An 18,403-nucleotide genomic window follows, 5' to 3' on the forward strand; every position below is an offset into this window, starting at 1 on the left:
GCGTCAGGCTCTGTGCTGACAGCTCAGAGCCTGGAGCCTGCTTCGGATTCTGTATCTCCCTCCCTCTCTGCTCCTCCCCTGCTCACACCCGGTCTCTCTCTCTCAAAAATAAGTAAATATTTTAAAAATGTTAATGCACGCTGCTCTTCAGGAAAGAAAGCCTTAAAATGGTAAACAAGTCACAGAACGGACAAGCAAAAAACACAGTTTGAGTCGATGGTGAGGGCCGATAAAAAAAAAAAAATGAAACATAAAGATATTGTCAGAGGGAGGGGCAAGAAATGAAATTCTGACTAGACATCAGTGATCCCAAAAATGGGGAAAAAAAGAAAGGCAATATAACGTAAAAATGACATAAAACGAAACACAACCTGGTAACCTGGATTGAATGTGGAATGAAATGGATAAAGACATTAGTAGAAAATCTAGTGAAATCAAATAATAGCTTTAGTTTATATAGCTTAGTTAATAGTACTATACCTAGGTTAATTTCTTAGTTCACATGATATATGTATCAAAATGCACACATAAATGTGAAATGTTAACATTCAGGGAAACCATATGAAGGCTATATGGGAACTTCTGCCTTATTTTGCAATTGTTCTATAAATCTAAAATTTTATTGCAAAATTAAGAAAAAATAATATTTATTTTGAGAGAGAGAGAGATCAAGTTGGGGGGAGGGGCAAAGAGAGAGGGAGAGGAGAGAGAATCCCAAGCAGGCTCCAGCATGGAGCTTAGTGTGTCAGCTCAGAACCGGACGCAGGGTTCGAACTCCTGAACCATGAGATCATGACCTGAGCTGAAATCAAGAGTCAGATGCTTAACCAACGGAGCCACCCAGGAGCCCCAGCAAAATAAAAAGGTTTTAAAAACTGCTGCACAAGTCACTCTCAGATGACCTCTGATGCGGAAACCTGAAGGTAAGAGGGGGTAGATAACTAAGAAATGCAACATGGACCAGCCAGGAGCCATGGTTGCCTCCAGGCATCCCCCCAAGCCCCCACCATGGTCAAAAAAAGCCAATGAAACCACGGGCCACATCAATAGAACGAATGTGACACCCATGACAAATAGTAATAACAACACTGTGCTACTTCAGACCACATGTGGAAGATTTCATCCCCTTCTGGGTGGTACATTCTAGAAAGACTGCATATTTTTAGAGAGAACAGTCTCTTCTAAGTGAGAGTTGGAAGAATGGGAAAGAACGAGACAGAGAAAAGAGATCTTGGACCCTGGGAGTGTGAGGCTCTCCATATGCAACTCAAAGGACTGTCCTATGTCAGGGACACTGGCTGATTTTGTTCCTACAAATTCCATTTTTCTTCTTGGGAGCTTGCTTCCAGGCCCCTGGCAAAGCTGGACCAGGATAAAAGAAGCTTTTCTGGCCACACTAGAAAAGAGATCCAGCAGCTAAGCATCTCCAAATTTGGTGTTCCTTTTGGCTGTAAATATGTCACACGCTCTTGTGTAAGTCAGAACAGTCAGCATCCTAAAACCATAGATTCTAGAACCCTAGATTTAAATAGCCCTAGAGGTCACCGGCCTCGTCTTCTGCCCACTGCAATTAAAATGTTGAGACACAAGTCTTTTTCACTTCTCATAAAGGGTCTGGTCGGTACCCCTGCTGGACACCAGAATCTGTCATTTCGCCCCCACGTAATGGGCAGAACTCTCCTGTTATCCCTTAGCCTTACTTTCCCAAAACGAAATGCACTGCGTTTCTTTAGCTATCTATTGTTTAATAAGCCCATCGCTGTCCTCCAGACCCTCTCTGGGTTGTCAGTGACGTCCTAAAATGCATCACTTAAAATTAGACCAAATACACTAAATGTGCCCTAAGGAATGCAGAGCTGGAGCTACTATTACGTTAGGGACATGGTAGGTCCATTAAGACAGCATCCCTGGGGGCTCCCGTCCACTTTACGGCCAAGTAAACCCCATGTGGGATTCCATCAAAACAGGCGCCATGCCATACAATTACCAGTGAATTGTGGAACCCAATAGTTAAATTTCAGCTTGCCCACTTTGTGCTATTCTGTGAGCTCGTCAAAATCTTTTTGACCGTTGAGAGTGTCAGCTGCCACACCGGCCTTCCCGGCCAGCTTTGTGTCATCTGCAGATCGAATAAACCTGCCCTCTGCGTCTTCATCCAAGTCATTGATAAAAACGTTAAAGACGACAGCCCATTTGATCATTCCCTCGACAAATATTTACCAGGCACCTACAGTATGTGGAGCGCTCGGGACAGAAATGAGAGGAGGAATTGTATTTGGACCGTGACACCTCCTAAAAATGGCTTGGTCTCTCTAAACCCCTAATGCGAGGAGGACTTCTTTCCCTGAAATGTAATTCAGCTCCTTAGGGACTTACTGATCACTCACTCTTCCGTTGGCCCCACCCTACACTCTGTTTGGGGAACAAAGGAAGTTCTACCTACCATCCTGTTGCTCAGAAGCTTGTCCTGTTAGCGAAGCAGGATTTGGCACACAAAACACTTTGTTTTTAATTTTTTTTTTAACGTCTATTTATTTTTGAGAGGCAGAGAGAGATAGGGCACAAGCAAGGGAGAAGCAGAGAGAGAGGGAGACACAGAATCCGAAGCGGGCTCCAGGCTCCGAGCTGTCAGCACAGAGCCCGACGCGGGGCTCGAACCGACGGATCATGAGATCATGACTTGAGCCGAAGTCGGACGCTCGACCGACTGAGCCACCCAGGCACTCTGGCACACAAAACACTTTGTGACGTAAGACAGGTAATGTTTATATAATTGACAAGATGAATGCTACAGAAAATACAGAAACTGGATTCCGACTGCGACTTTGTCATTTTGCTTATAGCAGCAAAACAATTGATTTTTCAAGTTGAAAGGGACGGAAGTCCTCTAAAACCACTCTCCTCCCCCACCACACCGATACTCGATACTCCTTTCAACAAGTGGGAGTCCTTGAGTAGCCCTGCTCTGTCAGCTCTAATAATTGCAATGACACCCTAACAGTCCCAACGTGGAGTCCAAATCCCTTGCCTTTACCTTTGCACCTATAACGTAAGTGCTCAATGCTTTTGTTAAATAATTAACAATATGAATTCTCTGCTCTCTGAAGTTAGAAATGGGTCTGATCCACCCATTTGAGGGCAGCAGCTATGCCTTTATGTAGTCTTTACTTTTCTAATTTCTTCACCTGCCGTGGTTTTGAGATCACCCCACCCCCACATCATTCTTACCATTCACATTAGGACTCCTTCCCCAGCATAAGGCAAACACTCAGCCTACATCTACTGAATGAATCTGTACACAGATCAACCAGAAAGCTCTACTTTGTCATTATCAGCCTCAAAAGAAAATGCTCAGAACTGAACGCATGGCTGAGAGTGGGGTCAGAAAAGTGGGTGTCTTGTAGTTCCCATGCTCTGGAAGTTATACTTCTTTTTTTTTTTTTTTAATGTTTATTTATTTTTGACAGAGAGAGAGAGACAGAGCGTGAGCGGAAGAATGGCAGAGAGAGAGGGAGACACAGAATCTGAAACAGGCTCCAGGCTCTGAGCTGTCAGCACCAGAGCCCGACGCGGGGCTCGAGCTCACAGACCGTGAGATCATGACCTGAGCCGAAGTCGGACGCTCAACCGACTGAGCCACCCAGGCACCCCTGGAAGTTATACTTCTATTAACGCTACTCAGACCCAGCTTTTTTTTTGTCTTCGCGTGGGGAGTGGGGTGGGGACACGATACCTTAATGCCTCATACTAAGTCTGGAGCCAATTAAAATCTGTGAGTCTGTAACACAGGGGCCAACTGGATAAATTCATCGTCAAGCCCCACGTACCAAGAAAGGCTCGACCACAGCATTTCTTTCCATGTGAGAAAGAATGATATGTCCCTTTGGATGTGCCTATCTTTATGAAGTCATGCTGGCATTCTGATCACCATGGCACCTAAGCCCTTTGGGAATTTGAAGATTTTGCAATATTCCGGGAAGGAGGCCTAAGTGGGTGGGCCACAGCAAGACTCCTAAGGGGTAATACCGGGTGAGCTGACCTTTGTATACCGAGTGGAGGCCACGAAGCTTGGTTTAGAATGGGCCCAATTAGCCCAGAGGAGATACTCATTATGTCAGTGGCAGTGTTCCTGAGAAGGAATTGCTTTCAAATGAAAACAAATCCAGGAAAACTTAAGACTGGCAAGCCCAGTAGGAGTGGGGATGTCCTAGTGTTGGCTTACTTAAGGCTGCAAGCAGAGCCAGGCGAGAAGAACCAACTGGAAGGTGCAGGAAGCAAACACACTGCTATGAAGAGCCCAGGCCGGCAGGCATTCGCTAAGGACCAGCATTTACCGCACAGCAGGCTTTTAGTGTGCATGAACTGTCAGTTAGCCATGATTATCACTTTACAGCTGTGGAAACTGAGGCTTAGAGAGGTTCAGAAAGTTGCCCCAAGTCACATCGCTATCCGTGGTGCAGCCAGGGTGAGGCCCCCAGCCGTCCCCACACCCCGTGGACTCAAGCGTCTTGCCACAGTGCTTTTGTTTCATGAGTTTATTCCTTCCCTCACAAAGATCTCGATCGAGCACCCTCAGTGTTCCGGGCCTGTGCTAAGCCCTGGGGACACGGTGGTAAAAAGAGACACAAGCTGTCCCTCCTGGGGCTTAGCACTTGGCAAGAACAACAAACAGCCAGACAGGCAACTGCAATAAAGTGGGTCCGTGGCCCCGTAGGAGAAGTTAAGGGTAAACTCACCCGCACGAGGGATTAAGAGTCTTCCTTGGTGAAAGAGCCCCGAGACAGAAGCTGAAAGAATGTGCCAGCAAGACCCCAAAGTGCGGGAGAGAGGCAGAGAGGGAATGAAATTCAAGGTGTGGGGGTGAGTGCTGGAATCCAGCAAAGTCCAGATGAAGAGTGGGAGGTCTCAGAGGCCCCCTGAGAGCCTGAAGAGGTGCATGATGTGAGGTCACAGCCATGCTGAGGGGGCTGGAATTGCACTGGGATCAGCGATAGCAAGACGGCAAGAATTTAGCAAGGCCATGCGGCTCTCGTAGATTTGGAGGGGTCGGTGGGGTGGGGGTGGGGGAGACAAATGCCGCCCTGGGGGAACACGTGCTCAGCCTCGACACTTTTAGTTCAATCTCTCTGGCCTCCCGAAACCTGCTGTATACAATCTCTGGACCTCTCCAACCTTCCCCCCCCACCCCTGCAACACACACACACACACACACACACACACACACACCCTTCCAAGGCAGGAAGGGTGGGGGTTGGGTCGTGGTACAGATATTTTCTAGTTCCTTTCTCTGTGTGACCCACGGAGCCTCAGACAGATTCCAGCTTTCCCACTTGACAGATGAGGAAACAGAGGCTTAGAGCAGCTCAGTGATTATGGTAGACTGAATTACTGCTTCCAACTCATCACACCCTGGAACAGTATCACATAACTATACCTGTGGAGGGATCTGAGGTGCATGCAGTGTACTTCTCCTCCCCTGGACTTCAGGCTTGAGCCTTTTATTTTTAAGTTTTTAAAAGTGTTTTATTTATTTGAGAGAGACAGAGACAGCATGAGCAGGGGAGGGGCAGAGAGAGAGAGAATCCCAAGCAGGCTACACACTGCCAGCTGCGGAGCCCGATGCGGGATTCAAACCCACAAACCTCGAGATCGTGACCTCAGCTGAAACGAAGGGTCAGACGCTTAACCGGCTGAGCCACCCGGGCGCCCTGGGGCTTAAGCTTTTAATTTGCTTTAGCCGGTGAACCATTAGCAGATATGGTATGAACGGAGGCCGGAAAGGCACAGGTAGGGTTGGGCGTGCCCCCTGGCACTTGTGTCATTGGCAAGAGAAGACCACGCCCTGGACCTGCCGCTTCTCAAGCCTGGAGCCTGGCGTGAATCACGCAGAGCGGACTCGAGCCTGGTCTGCGGCCTAGAGCTGAGCTCAGCAGATCCCAGGTGAGCTGCAGACCCTCAGCCTGAAGCAGAGTCACTGCCATTAACCGAGAGGCTTGGGAACGCATGAGTAAGCGTTTACAGTTGTGACGCGTGGAATCTGGGGGTAATCTGTTACACGGCATCGTCCTGGCAATTCCTGACGAGTAAGAGATCACGCCAACCTTACAAAGGTACTGCCTGTGATGCACAGAGCTGCTTTGCCGTGGAGCTGGGCTGCCCCGGTGGCTGGTCCTCTAGGGCAAAAGCAACGCAGACCAGACCGTCAGCCCACCCCGCTGCCCACCCCCCGGCGCCCCGCCGCGTCCAGCATCCCCGTCCACCGCCCGCGCCGCACTCACCTGAGTCTGACGCCGCTGGGCTCACCAGGCTCAGTAGCTCCCGCTCCTTCTCATAGTCCCCTTTGCAGAGCAGCTGCCCCTCCTTCAGGACAAACTCATCGCCCTTCTGGAGCTGCCGCTCACAGACACAGCAGCAGAAGCAGCTCAGGTGGTACACGCTCTTCTGGGCCCGCATGACGAACTCATTGGGCGCGATGGCCTCGAAGCAGCCCCCACATTTGACAGCAAACAGCCTGGCAGCAGGGGAGAAAGGGAAGCAGGGTCTTTGAGAAAGGTCGGATGGGGGCCAGCTGGCCTCAGGTCAACAGCACCCGAGACTCCAAGCCCCGGGGTGAGGATGTTTGGGAAAGAAATACACTTGAAATCCAGATGCTGGGTTCCCGGAGGAGGCCGAACCAAGGGATTCGGGTGAGTGACGCACAGAGGCTTACAAAATGCAGGGGCAGAGGCGCTGGGAACAGTCTGAGCTAATGCCCAGGGTGTAACTGGGGTCATCTAGGACATGGTCCTCCCAGAGGGTGGTCTACACACAGCGCCAGGCAGCTGCCCAGAATCCCTGGGGAGTAACCCAAATGTCCGGGCCCGCTCCCATCAGTGTGCAAAAGGGGGAGCCCCAGAACATGAATCTGTAGCAAGCCGGCCAGGGCGTGCCGACGCGTCATCTGGTTTCGGAGGGATAAACTGCACCCCGGCTTCCCAGCGTGGCATTGGGTGAACGCAGCTCTCTCTCAGGCCTTCGTTCTTATTTCATTTCAGTTAATTTCAACAAGCCACAGAAGGGGGTGTCTGTCTATGCCGAACCAAAGCAGTAGGGACTAGTGACGTGAGATGAATAAAAGAAAATCCCTTTCAGAAATGAGCGCAGGCTAACGGAAGAGACAGGACATATCTAAATGACGGCGGCGGGACACGGAGGAGGAAACAAGAACGATCCGATGGGGGGGGGGGGGGTGCCTAGAGTCAGCTGCCTTTTATCATGAGGTCAGTGCATCTTGGTGAAAGGAAAGACAGGAAGGCTGGCAGGCTGACGGCCTAAAGGGGTGGGGAGGAGGGGACCCCCAGTGTGAAGGTCTGAAGTCGCAACAGTGCCCGGGTGTGCTCCAGCAGGCTGGAGGTGGGGCGCCTCAAGAGTGGAGGGGACATGGGGCGCCTGGGTGGCGCAGTCGGTTAAGTGTCCGACTTCAGCCAGGTCATGATCTTGCGGTCCGTGAGTTCGAGCCCCGCGTCGGGCTCTGGGCTGATGGCTCAGAGTCTGGAGCCTGTTTCTGATTCTGTGTCTCCCTCTCTCTCTGCCCCTCCCCCGTTCATGCTCTGTCTCTCTCTGTCCCAAAAATAAATAAACGTTGAAAAAAAAAAAAAAGAGTGGAGGGGACAGGTGAGGCCAGTCGTGACCGCTCACACGCTCAGGCTGAACAGCGTGTGGCAAGCAATGGAGAGTCCCTGAGCAATTTTTAACATGGTAAGAGCCCTGTTTAGGAAAAGCAACTCTTTGTAGTACGAAGGGTAGAGCAGAGACGAGGGTCACTGATACGGCAGCAGCAGGGAACCAGAGAGGAGGGGACCAGAACCCCCAATCTGGAGACGGGGAAGCTCCCGGGCTCCTGGTGGGCAGAGCTGGAGGAGGATGATGATGACGATGATGTCTCCACTCCTGCAAACACACCGTGCCTGATTCGCTTCTGGGCGTATTTACACCATTTACACCAATCCACCGTCCCGCAAAGCCCGCCCTTCTCTGTTTGGTCTAACTGAATCCAACCCGCCCTCAGGACAAGGCACCAACCACCGTCTTGGGTCCAGCCAGCCTCCCCTGCCTCAATGTGAAGGAACTGCCTCTCCTTTGAACACCCTGCCATGAACAGTCTGAGTGGGTCACTCAGTTGTTTCCTGGAGATGTTTCAAGACACAAAAAGCAGCAAGATCCACCGGGCTGGACCCACCGGGCTGGATCTACCAGGGCTGGATCTACGCTTACAACCGTCAGCACAACTATGGGCAGGCCATTCCCCCCACCTTTGCACTCTTTTCCTGGCTGTCATTAAGGAGTTAGGCCAATTCCTTCCAGCTCCAAAAGTCTGCTGGGGATTGCTTCCTCCTGCAAACTTGAAACATCTTAATCTTGCCTTATCATTGAGATTTTCCTATGTTTATAACTTCTCCTGCCAACAGCCTGTAGTTGAAGAACAAGGCCTATGGAATATAGCCCACAACCTCTTGCACATGGTGGAGACTCCATAAGAGTGATCTGACCCATGGATCTAACTTGTTCGCCTAAAACGACCTGTGCAAAGAGCCCCACGTAGGGACTGCCACACGGCGGGTCCCAATAAAAGCCACTTGTTTCTTCGTCCCCCCACCCCAGGCCAGTAACAGTTCAGGGCAGTCTGGGACAGACTAAAATTTACAGCAGATCTATTTCTTCTTCTCTTTTTTTAAAACTGCCTCATGATGACGTAATTGCCTTCATTGATGCCTTTGGCATAAGCACAGGGTCATGATATGCCCTGAAAACATCTCAGGGATTGATGCATTATACCACTCACTTTTGTATCTCCAAAATAAAGTTGTTTTGTTTTTTAAGTACTAGCACAACAGGAGAAAAGAATCTCTCTCCAAACCTATCTCTCTGTTTGTCCTCACATCCAGCGAGGTCAACGGACACCAACAGTTCAGATGGCGTAGGGCGGAGATGGTGGCAGGAAGATGAAATGGCCAGAGGGCATAAAAATTCCAAGATCCCCCCCCCACCCCCGCCCCGTGAGACAAGACACAATGGACTCAGAGCACATCCAGGTAGCCAAGGCCACCGTGTTCTGCTAACAGGCCTCATGCCGGCAGCAGCTGAGGAAGCAGAAGTAACTGAAGGGCATTTTTCTATAGACAGGCCGACCACCAAAATGGCTTCAGTGTGGCCAATCCCAACACAAAAGCTCTTTCCCACATTCACTTACTCATTCAGTCTTTTTTTTTTTTCCCATTCATTCCAAAAGTTCATTCAGATATTCATTTACAGTCTACTCTTCTTTTCACTCCCTCATTCAGAAGTACCTACCGTGCACTAACACCATCCACTGTCTGTCTTAACTGGGAGGGGAAGAAACCACCACCCGGGCAGCACTCGTGTGTGTAAACAAGTCTACACGGAGTGTCTGTTAGGTGTGGGTCACCGTTGTCGGCACAAAATTATACAAGGTCCTCAACCCCGTGGAGCACAGCAAACAAACAAACAAACAAGAATCAAATAATGTCTACCCACAGAGAATTACCTGTGGGAAACAGAAAACACAAACAGTACAAGGCAATGTCCAGTGAACAGAAAACAGAATGGCATAAAGCCATAGTTTGTTGGTAATACAATCAATCGCTTCCCAGCTCTGAAGCCATACTGGTTTATGGCGTGAAGTCTGCATGTTTGTCTTAGAAGCTTCCTGGAAGAAGGGAATCGTTTTGAGGGTGGAGAGGAAGTGAAGGAGGGATTCCCAAAGAGGCATTGCACGTGGATTGGCGAAAGAAAAACGGAGGCCATTCAGATTCTTCGGGTGAAGGAAGCCAAGGCTTGGGGAAGAGAATGAGGCTGCCTCTGGTGAATCCCTGACGGAACAGCCTCCCAGGACAGAGGCCAGGCGGTAGCTGATTCCAGCACAGCACAGGATCAGGGAGGCATGAGCTCGCTGTCTCTCAACCCAGGCCTTGGGTCACCACATCGGCCCCTACGCCCACCCTTGGCCATCAGGAGCACCTTAGAAACACCCATCCTGATATGCCTGCCCTCTGTCTCTCAACTTCCAAGGGGCTGACGTGGCTCCTTTACCCCTGACAACAGCCCAAAACCAGAATTCCAGATGCCAGCAGCCCCGCCTTTTCCTTCTCCACACCAGTCCCTCAAACATTTGCTTTTGCTTCCCTGCCTCCATGCTGGATTGCCATGCCCCGGGGCAGAAAATCACCCAGTTCATCCCTGGCCCCGAGTCCCGAGTCACTGTTTGCCAACCTGAGCAAACTAATCAATGCTTTTCCAGGACCCGGTCAAAGGCCCTTTGTCCCCAAAGCCCTCCTTCTCCTCCCCTTCCCCTGGAATGAACTGTTAAACAGACCCAAGGCAAACGCTCCCAGGGAGTCAACAAGCACTTGAGAATCTGCGGCCGCAGGTGGTAGCATCTGTGCTTGTCTAACTTCTACCCTGTTAATCTCCTCCCCTTTCTCCGCCCTTCTTAATTTCAGCCCCCGCTCCAAAAATCTCCCCCACGTTGGAGACGGGAGGGTCAGGGTGAGCTCAACAAAGAAAGCCCGCCATGTTGACTCAGGAGTGGCTGGAGTTGTCTGGGCTCAAATGGTCACGGTCAGCGGGGGATTACAGACCAGGAAGAGGGGGGCAGCCCTGTTTCTCTCCCTTCTCTCCACCCAACTCTCCCCCCTCCGGGCAAAGACCAGGTCAAGCTCACCTCACCACCTTGACTCTTGTGCCTACCCCTCCCCCGCCCCACTCACCCCCAGAGCAATTCAAGGAGAAGAGGCACATGCAGTCCACCACCTGTGTGCCAGATGTATACACAGCTGTACAGGCACCAGTGTGGACCCAGCTGCCGACTACACACCTCCCACAAGTTGTTTTCTCTAAGGCTCAGACAAGCAGAGAAAAGGATTTGTTCAGAAGTCCAGGTCGTAATTAAAACACAGCCTGTCTCTTCCCAATGCCCCGGATGGCGTCCCCCACGGTCACTTCCCCCTCTGAATGCTAATGAGACCTCACTCTGGGTTCAGAGCCTGGCAGGCTGGCTGTGCCCTTGGAAAGCTAGACAAGGTTTCCCAAAACGTCCGGCTCTTCTGGGCAGACATAATAACTCCCAACTTTTCCTACCATTACGAATTCTCCTACCCGTGAAAACCCTGCGAGTGATTCCTTATCTCCTCTTTGCGTCTAACTCCCTCACCTGTGAAATGGGAACAATGCCCTCCAGCTCACGGAAAAGCCCCCAGTGTAGTGCCCATCCCAGAGACTAAGCCTCGTTCAGCGTTCTTCCCCCGCTGGTGAACGCCCTTGGCATGGAGACCCTGGGGATGTGGCGGTCCGTGGGGCCACCCTGGCCCCGGGGAGCTCCCGGTCTCCAGCAGGCAGCAGGCTCTAGACCAAGACCACACTACCGTGTATCCGGGGTATACAGGAGGGCAAGAGCCAGAGTGGCACAGAGGAGAGGCCCGCCCCCTTGGCTTAGGGGGGCACAGAATCTTTGGTCTTGCCCTCCCCCTCTGCCCTTTCTCTTCCCCCTGCTGGCACTTTCCCCTGCCCTCTACCAGGCAGGCAAATGGCCTGGCTGCAATCCCATTCTGTGTCCCGCTCGCACCTTTTCTTGGGGAGCCCCAAGCTGGGAGACGGGCAGCCCTCAGCTTTGGTGAGAGAGCCTGTGTGGGCAGGTTCTGCTGCTGCCAAGCAGCGAGGAGGACTGGGGGCCCATCGCTTAATCTTTTGCGGCTCCCGTTTGCTCAGATACAAAAGGCAATCACGATGCCGACACGTTGCTGGACCAGCGAGGACTGCATGCGCCCATGGATGTGCAGTGTTTTGCGACCCGTCAGGGATCGCACTAGTTTTGGTCGTTCATACTCACCCTGCCTCTCTGGCTTTTGCTCATTGGGGATATTTTTTGCCCCAAGGTGGCAACGTATGCTTAGGAGTTTCCGGAGTCCTGTCCTGGGAGAGTGCTTCTTCCTTAGCAGCGTGAGCTGCCCTGATGTGGGCACGACTTCGTCTCTTAAGAGTGCGGTGCGGCCCGGGGGGTGGGGGGGGGGGGTGAACCCAGGGGGCTCACTGCTCACAGGGCTGCGGGACAGAGCACAGGCCTGGGACTGTCCCACTGCCGCGGGCCAGGACCCGGGAGAGAAGCCCAACCCAGCTCCCGCCTCCCTGCCCTGTGCTGGCTGCCTGCGATGACAGTGGAGAAGAGGAGAGGTGGGTGATGGGAGCAGCGAGACCAGGCCTCGAGGGTTCTTCCTCTCCCAACGGGCCTCAGGAAAGCCACTGTCCTTCCCCTTTCTTGGCTGCAGAGGGGCATGTCTATTCCTCGTGTCTCCTCATGAGGAGGCCACACCTGGCCACCAACACAGCCCTCTCTCCAGAAGGTGTCCCCGGTCTCCAGAAGGTGTTCTGGCACGACACGGCCATGCTCTGGTAATTCTCCAAACAAAATATTTTCCAGAACCATATCAGTCACATCCACAGGTTTATATAGATGTAATATATGTGCATATATTACATACATTATCAATGTGTACATAAACTAAGGCCAAAAGAGATCGTGTAGGGACTCACAAACGCATACCTGTGTGCACACCCCAGCTAAAACCAACAGCTCCCTTGAATGTTCTCCTATCTTTCTACATTTTCACATACAGATTTCTAAAAAGGATTTCTAGAATTTATTTCTAGAAAAGATTTCATGTGAAGAAAACAATTTGCTCCGAAGGCATGTCTGAAAGCCATTAGGGCTGGATCATTTCTTAATTCATTCCCATTTTTCCAATTCATGCTTTTTTCTTTCTTTTTTTTTTTTTTTCACAGGGTTGGGAATCCCTACTCAGCAGCTCAGGAGACAAGGGCATTTCAAAAGCCCATATGAAGGCGTGACACCTGAGAATGTCCTCGAGAACAAGACTAAGGCCACCAGGAAAGAGGCACAGGATGTATATTTCAGTCTCCCAGTTTATTTTACTTCAACGGGAGAGAAGCCCGTGGAAGAGACAAAAGAGGGAATGAGTCTTTCTCCAATACTCACTGGGTGCCAGCAACCGCCATATTCCTTCTATCTAGCACCTCGATGAACTTGTGAGTCACTCTAGTTCTAGAGGAGGTAGAACAGGTTTGTGAACTCAAAGGCTGTCTCACCATGTTTCAGTTCAGCCTCGTTCATGATGCTTCTCTTCCCCAGGAGAGAGACTCTGAGGTGTGTGATTCATAGGCTCCTTCTCCCATTTTTCTCTGATAACCTCTCTAGCACTGTTTTCACAGGAGAAATAAATAAAAAGATCAGGCAGCTGAGATGGCTAGGTCACGGGACCCATGACTGGGTCCTGAGATGCTGCCAGGGGATGTAGAAGAAAGGCAGGGGTTAGGCACCAAGTTGATTCCTTCAGGCTGCTCAGCCCTTGGGCCCCAAAGTACCTGAAGGGATCCCTGAAAGGGGTCTGTCCTCCACAGATTTAGGTTAAGAACAAGCAATGTCTGGGAGACCATCTCTGACCCAACACCAGCATGCCAAGGTCTACGCTGATTCCAAGATGAGATCATTCCTGCTGGAACCCCATTTGCTAGGGAACTTGGCGGGGGCCGGGGGGAGGGTCGCTATTTTCAGGGTATAGACAAAAATGTAGGCCAATGGGGTTAGACCCAGGAAGACCCAAGGAAGCCCAGCCACAGACTGCGTTGTGGAAACAGGGTAAGGAGGCAAAATGATGTAACCAAATAAACTTAGGTCCAAGTCCCTACTTCACCACTTATTAGCCGTGTGATCTTGGCCAGGCGATGGTGGCATTGGTTTGTTTTTTGTTTTTTTTTTGTTTTTTTTTTTTTACTATCTAATAAAGTGGGAATAATAAAAGCACCTGTCTCACAGAGTCCCAAGCAGAATGAATTGAACGAATGCACTGAGACTGCTTAGCATAGTGCTTGACACTATAGTAAATCCTCAATAAAATGGTAACTATTACAATGGTATAATGATGATGATGGAGAAAAAGCGGAATATGGATAGGAGAGAGAAATCCGTTTTTAAAAAAAAAAATGAGGACTCACAGTGTTAGCGACCAGGAGAATCAGGATCAGAGAAAGGAGTGTGGAGAGAGAAGGATTAGAGCAAGTAGCTCAGGACCAAGGCTGCGAACAATGCAAGAATGTCAGAGGATCGGCTTTCTGGCGGTGCTGGCTGTGGACGTGGGGGTCAGCCCTGACAATCCAGTGGAGCCGGGGACTGAGTTCCTACCTGCTGAAGGGGCCTCGGGCCAGGGTTTGCACGCAGCCTGTCCACACGGGATTTGTCCGGATTCACCTAACAGCCCTGGCATGTGGTTAGATGAAATGCCTTCCTGCTCTTTCTATCAAGGTAAAAAACAGGAGGCTGACTGAGGCTTCATTTTCTTCCCAGTATACCTGACTTTTTCACCCATGAATGCCCATGGCGTCCTCCAATCTCTCTCACCCATCCCCCCTGCCCACTGCTCCATCATCCTCTAGACCCCAGACACTAGATGCTGTGTCGTCCCCACATCAACCCTGAGGCTGATGATACCACTTCCCATGTACAGCAGTACCGTGAAATATGGCAGCCTCATGCAAACCGAGAGCTATCCCTGGCCCTGAGGTCCATGAGGATTGAGCAAGAATACAAGGAGAAGCCCCCATTATGACACTCCAGAAGGTTCCTGAACAAAGGGTGTGTTTGGAAAGACAGAGATCTTCATCAGCCTTGACCCAGAGGTCTGCACACCTCACAGGGAGCTTCTCAAAGCTGCCACACCGTAGACAATTAAGTGGAAGGATGGCAGAGAAAATAAATATACGGAAAACCCCCGGCTCTCACTAGAGGCCAACTGGTTGTGTACTTCTTTGGCGACATAAGAAAGCAGAGTGCTTTTCACCTTGGACAGCTGGCAACTACCGACCATGCTGCCTTTCCACGGGCACTACCAAATCTAGTTTTTTTGTTTTTTTTTTTTTTTTTTTAAATTTTTTTTTTTCAACGTTTATTTATTTTTGGGACAGAGAGAGACAGAGCATGAACGGGGGAGGGGCAGAGAGAGAGGGAGACACAGAATTGGAAACAGGCTCCAGGCTCTGAGCCATCAGCCCAGAGCCCGACGCGGGGCTCGAACTCACGGACCGCGAGATCGTGACCTGGCTGAAGTTGGACACCTAACCGACTGCGCCACCCAGGCGCCCCTACCAAATCTAGTTTTAATCAGGTACGCGAACCTTCGGTTGAGAAAGCAGGAGAGGGTCTTTGCGTGGCTCCTGAACAAGAAGGCCGTCATCTGTGCGTCACTGTTTCCACCCTCTCCACCAGGGGGCAGCATAGCAGCACTCATTAAGTGCCATGTTGACTTGGTAACTGAGGTCATCCAGGCACAGAGACAGGGATTGGCCATAAGCCAAAACTGTCTGTCGGGGAAATCTGCTGCTGGGAGTCTGGGAGACCATGTGGCTAAACTGAAGGAGAAGTGGTGAGAGAAGAGAATTCAAAAGTATTGGGAAGCAAAAGCATGGCTTGTGGCCTTAGAAGTAGTGACAGAAGCAACCTTGTCGGCTGGCTCAAGGTCTCTGTCCTTGAGGCTGAGCCAACACCACCACAATGAGCAACTGAGCCTGTGGTCCTGGGGCGGTGGGAAAGTCTGCGAGGACAATAGAAGTGGCAGGATCTTCTATAGGAGACAGTCTCAAGGCTCTGCAGTGGGGAGAAAATGGAAAACAATAAGTGGCGGGCAGAGCCAATCAGAGTCTCTGTCTCCTTGGGGCTCCTGGGGAGCAGTGAGGAGGACCATACAATGGGATGAGAACTGCTAAGTACGACGTCTGCACGTCTGCACGTCCTGGAGGCGCTGGGCTCACCGAGAAGCACAGGGTAACGTACGTGGCTCATCGCCTATCGAAAATACTGCTGGCAATGGGCAGCTTCCATCTCGAAATGGTGGCCTAAGTACTTTCCTGGTCCTTACAACGCGTCCATTCCAGAGTCAGAAGGACCAAATGATCACAGCATGGCGTCTGAAGTCTGATAGACCCTGGATTCAAATCCTGGTTCTGCCTTTGAGAATTTGAGTGAGTTATAGACTCTCTTGGGGCCTCCGCTTCCTTATCTATGAACGAGATCATAACTATCTTACAAGATGTTCTGGAAATTAAGCAAGACAACGTATTTGAGGTATCGGACAATACTAGCCGCTCTCAATAAGTAGGAACCGTGACCTCCCCTTATTGAAAGCAAATTCACCAAATCTGCCCATGCAAATATCCGGATAAGATCATTTATTTCAAGACGGCTGACTGAACCAAAAAGAGAACTTCATGTGTATCTCAGGGCTTTGTTCTTTGTTAGTATGACAAAGTAAATCAAAATTTAACAAGTCTTTCATATGCTATTGGAGAATGGACCAACAGACAAATACGAAAGGGCAAATACTCGAGAGGAAACTGAATTTCATTCAGGCAACTATGGCTATGGTCAACCCTAACTCAAGGTAAATATTGACATCAGCCAACCAGTGTTGACCAACACCCACTTTCATTGCCTAACACCCAGCATATGTTCAGGAAGTCGGCAGCTCCGTGTTTAACCAACCACAGCCAACAGTTGCTATTTAATTAATGCTGACATTATCTCGCAAATATTTGGGGCAGACCCTTGCCCCGTTATCATTTTAGCTCTCAGATGACTGCTTCTTACTGAGGCTGCTGATCACTGTGTGGACCCGCATTGAGACATCCTTATTTTTGCCTTGCTCCCCTAACTGTGAAACCCCCCCCCAAAAGATCAGCCAACCCCTCCCTCACTTTATAAATGGAAAGCAACCAACGCCAAGGAAGGATCAATGACCTACCACAAATCACAGAGAAAGCTGAGATTACTGAGAACACCATCCAGAGCTTGAGGCTCGGTCAGTGATCAAGAAATAGAAGAGGTTACGTATGGCCCAACTAGGGATGGAAATGTGTTCCTCCGGCCCTTAAGCAGTACCCTAACCAGCTGAACGTGTGGAAAATGTGTGTGAGACAGTGGTCTGCTGCTTAGGAGCTCTTTCTTTTCCTTCCCCTCTTCTTTACCAAACCCTGGAATGCAGTCTACGAGTCAGACCATAAAGCAAAAGACTGTGGTAAAAGCATGGATTCCAATAATCCAAGCCAAGGTGGCACAACTCATATTACAGACTTTCCATATTGTCACACAGGCATGCAAAAATGGCAACAAACAGAAAACAGACCTACAGAAAATATATGTTTCCCTTTTAGGGAGTTAAAGGTTCGGTTTCCTTTGAAATTGTCAGTTTTCCTTTCCCTTCATCCTCATCAGCCTCCTGGGACACTCTTAAACATACGCAGGAAACAACAGAGCAGAGGGAATGGGGTATTTTTAGCTGATAGTCCGGGCACAGATTCCTATTGTTCCACAATTTTTGGCTTGTCTGGATGGCACGTGGCCAATACAATGTATACTCTTACAAAGACTGTGTGCTTCCTGGGCTCTATGAGAGAGAGAGCGAGTGAGCGAGAGAAAAGTATGAAGGACAAGGGCATTATTGATGATGTTTTGACGGGAAAGACTCTGAGATCCCAGCAGGGGGCAACACGGAACTCTCTATGGATTCCGTTCGCTTTTGTCACCATCACTTTTCATTATTACCGCTGTGTTATACATCCAAAAAAAAAGACATCCTGTCACAACCCAAGAGCTCCTTACTGAATCAACGGAGTCCAATGTTGAATACTCCAGTATTCTGAAGACCAATGACGATGTCCCTCAATCATCCTCTAGCACAAGACAGCGTTCAAAACATTGACAGTTGTTACTGTGCTCTTTCTTCTCATGTTCAACACCTGTTCTCAGGGATCATCCCGTCTTCCAGGGCAGACAGGAAAAGACACACGTTGACTAACAATCGGAAGAAAACATGCCCCACCATGGCACAGAAGCCACAAAGAGCTGCCATGTGGGACCTTCCCTTTCCATATCAGGGACGGAAATTATCTCTGGATGGTCTAAAGTTCCAGAATGCCTTCGGTTCACAGATCTCAAAGCATGTGCGATCTTGTGTGACATCTCAGCTCTGACAGAAGTGAGAAGAAGGGAGTTGGATTTTATGATCCTCCTCACAGAGAAGGTAAAACTGGTAAACAGCATGCTGTGTATACTCCCCAAACCCAGCAGGGGTGGAGGCTCGAGTAAAAAAAAAGTCAGGTGTCCTGAACTTCCCATACAACCTCTTTGTCATTAAATTGTGTTGCCTTCCCCTTCCTGTTGGGGCCGGGGTGTACTGAGAGCCCCAGAAAGGTTTGTGATGTCTGACCCAGCGGAAGTGAGACTGTTCTGATCTCTTATTCGTATTTTTACCCTTTTCAACTCTCCCCATCCATTTCGAGTCTC

At 50.0% G+C, this 18,403-nt stretch overlaps 1 protein-coding gene across 2 annotated transcripts in view; it reads right to left on the minus strand.

The window, feature by feature from the left end:
• The window catches only part of LMX1A (LIM homeobox transcription factor 1 alpha), a 161,282-nt gene that overhangs the window by 43,075 nt on the left and 99,804 nt on the right, over positions 1 to 18,403 (minus strand). For both annotated transcript variants that reach the window (XM_045455410.1, XM_045455409.1), the window contains exon 4: positions 6,279 to 6,511. In XM_045455410.1, coding sequence (XP_045311366.1) covers positions 6,279 to 6,511 — 233 coding nt within the window. The remainder of the gene's footprint in view (positions 1 to 6,278; positions 6,512 to 18,403) is intronic.

This window comes from Leopardus geoffroyi, chromosome C3 (assembly GCF_018350155.1).
Source record: "Leopardus geoffroyi isolate Oge1 chromosome C3, O.geoffroyi_Oge1_pat1.0, whole genome shotgun sequence".
NCBI lineage: Eukaryota > Metazoa > Chordata > Mammalia > Carnivora > Felidae > Leopardus > Leopardus geoffroyi.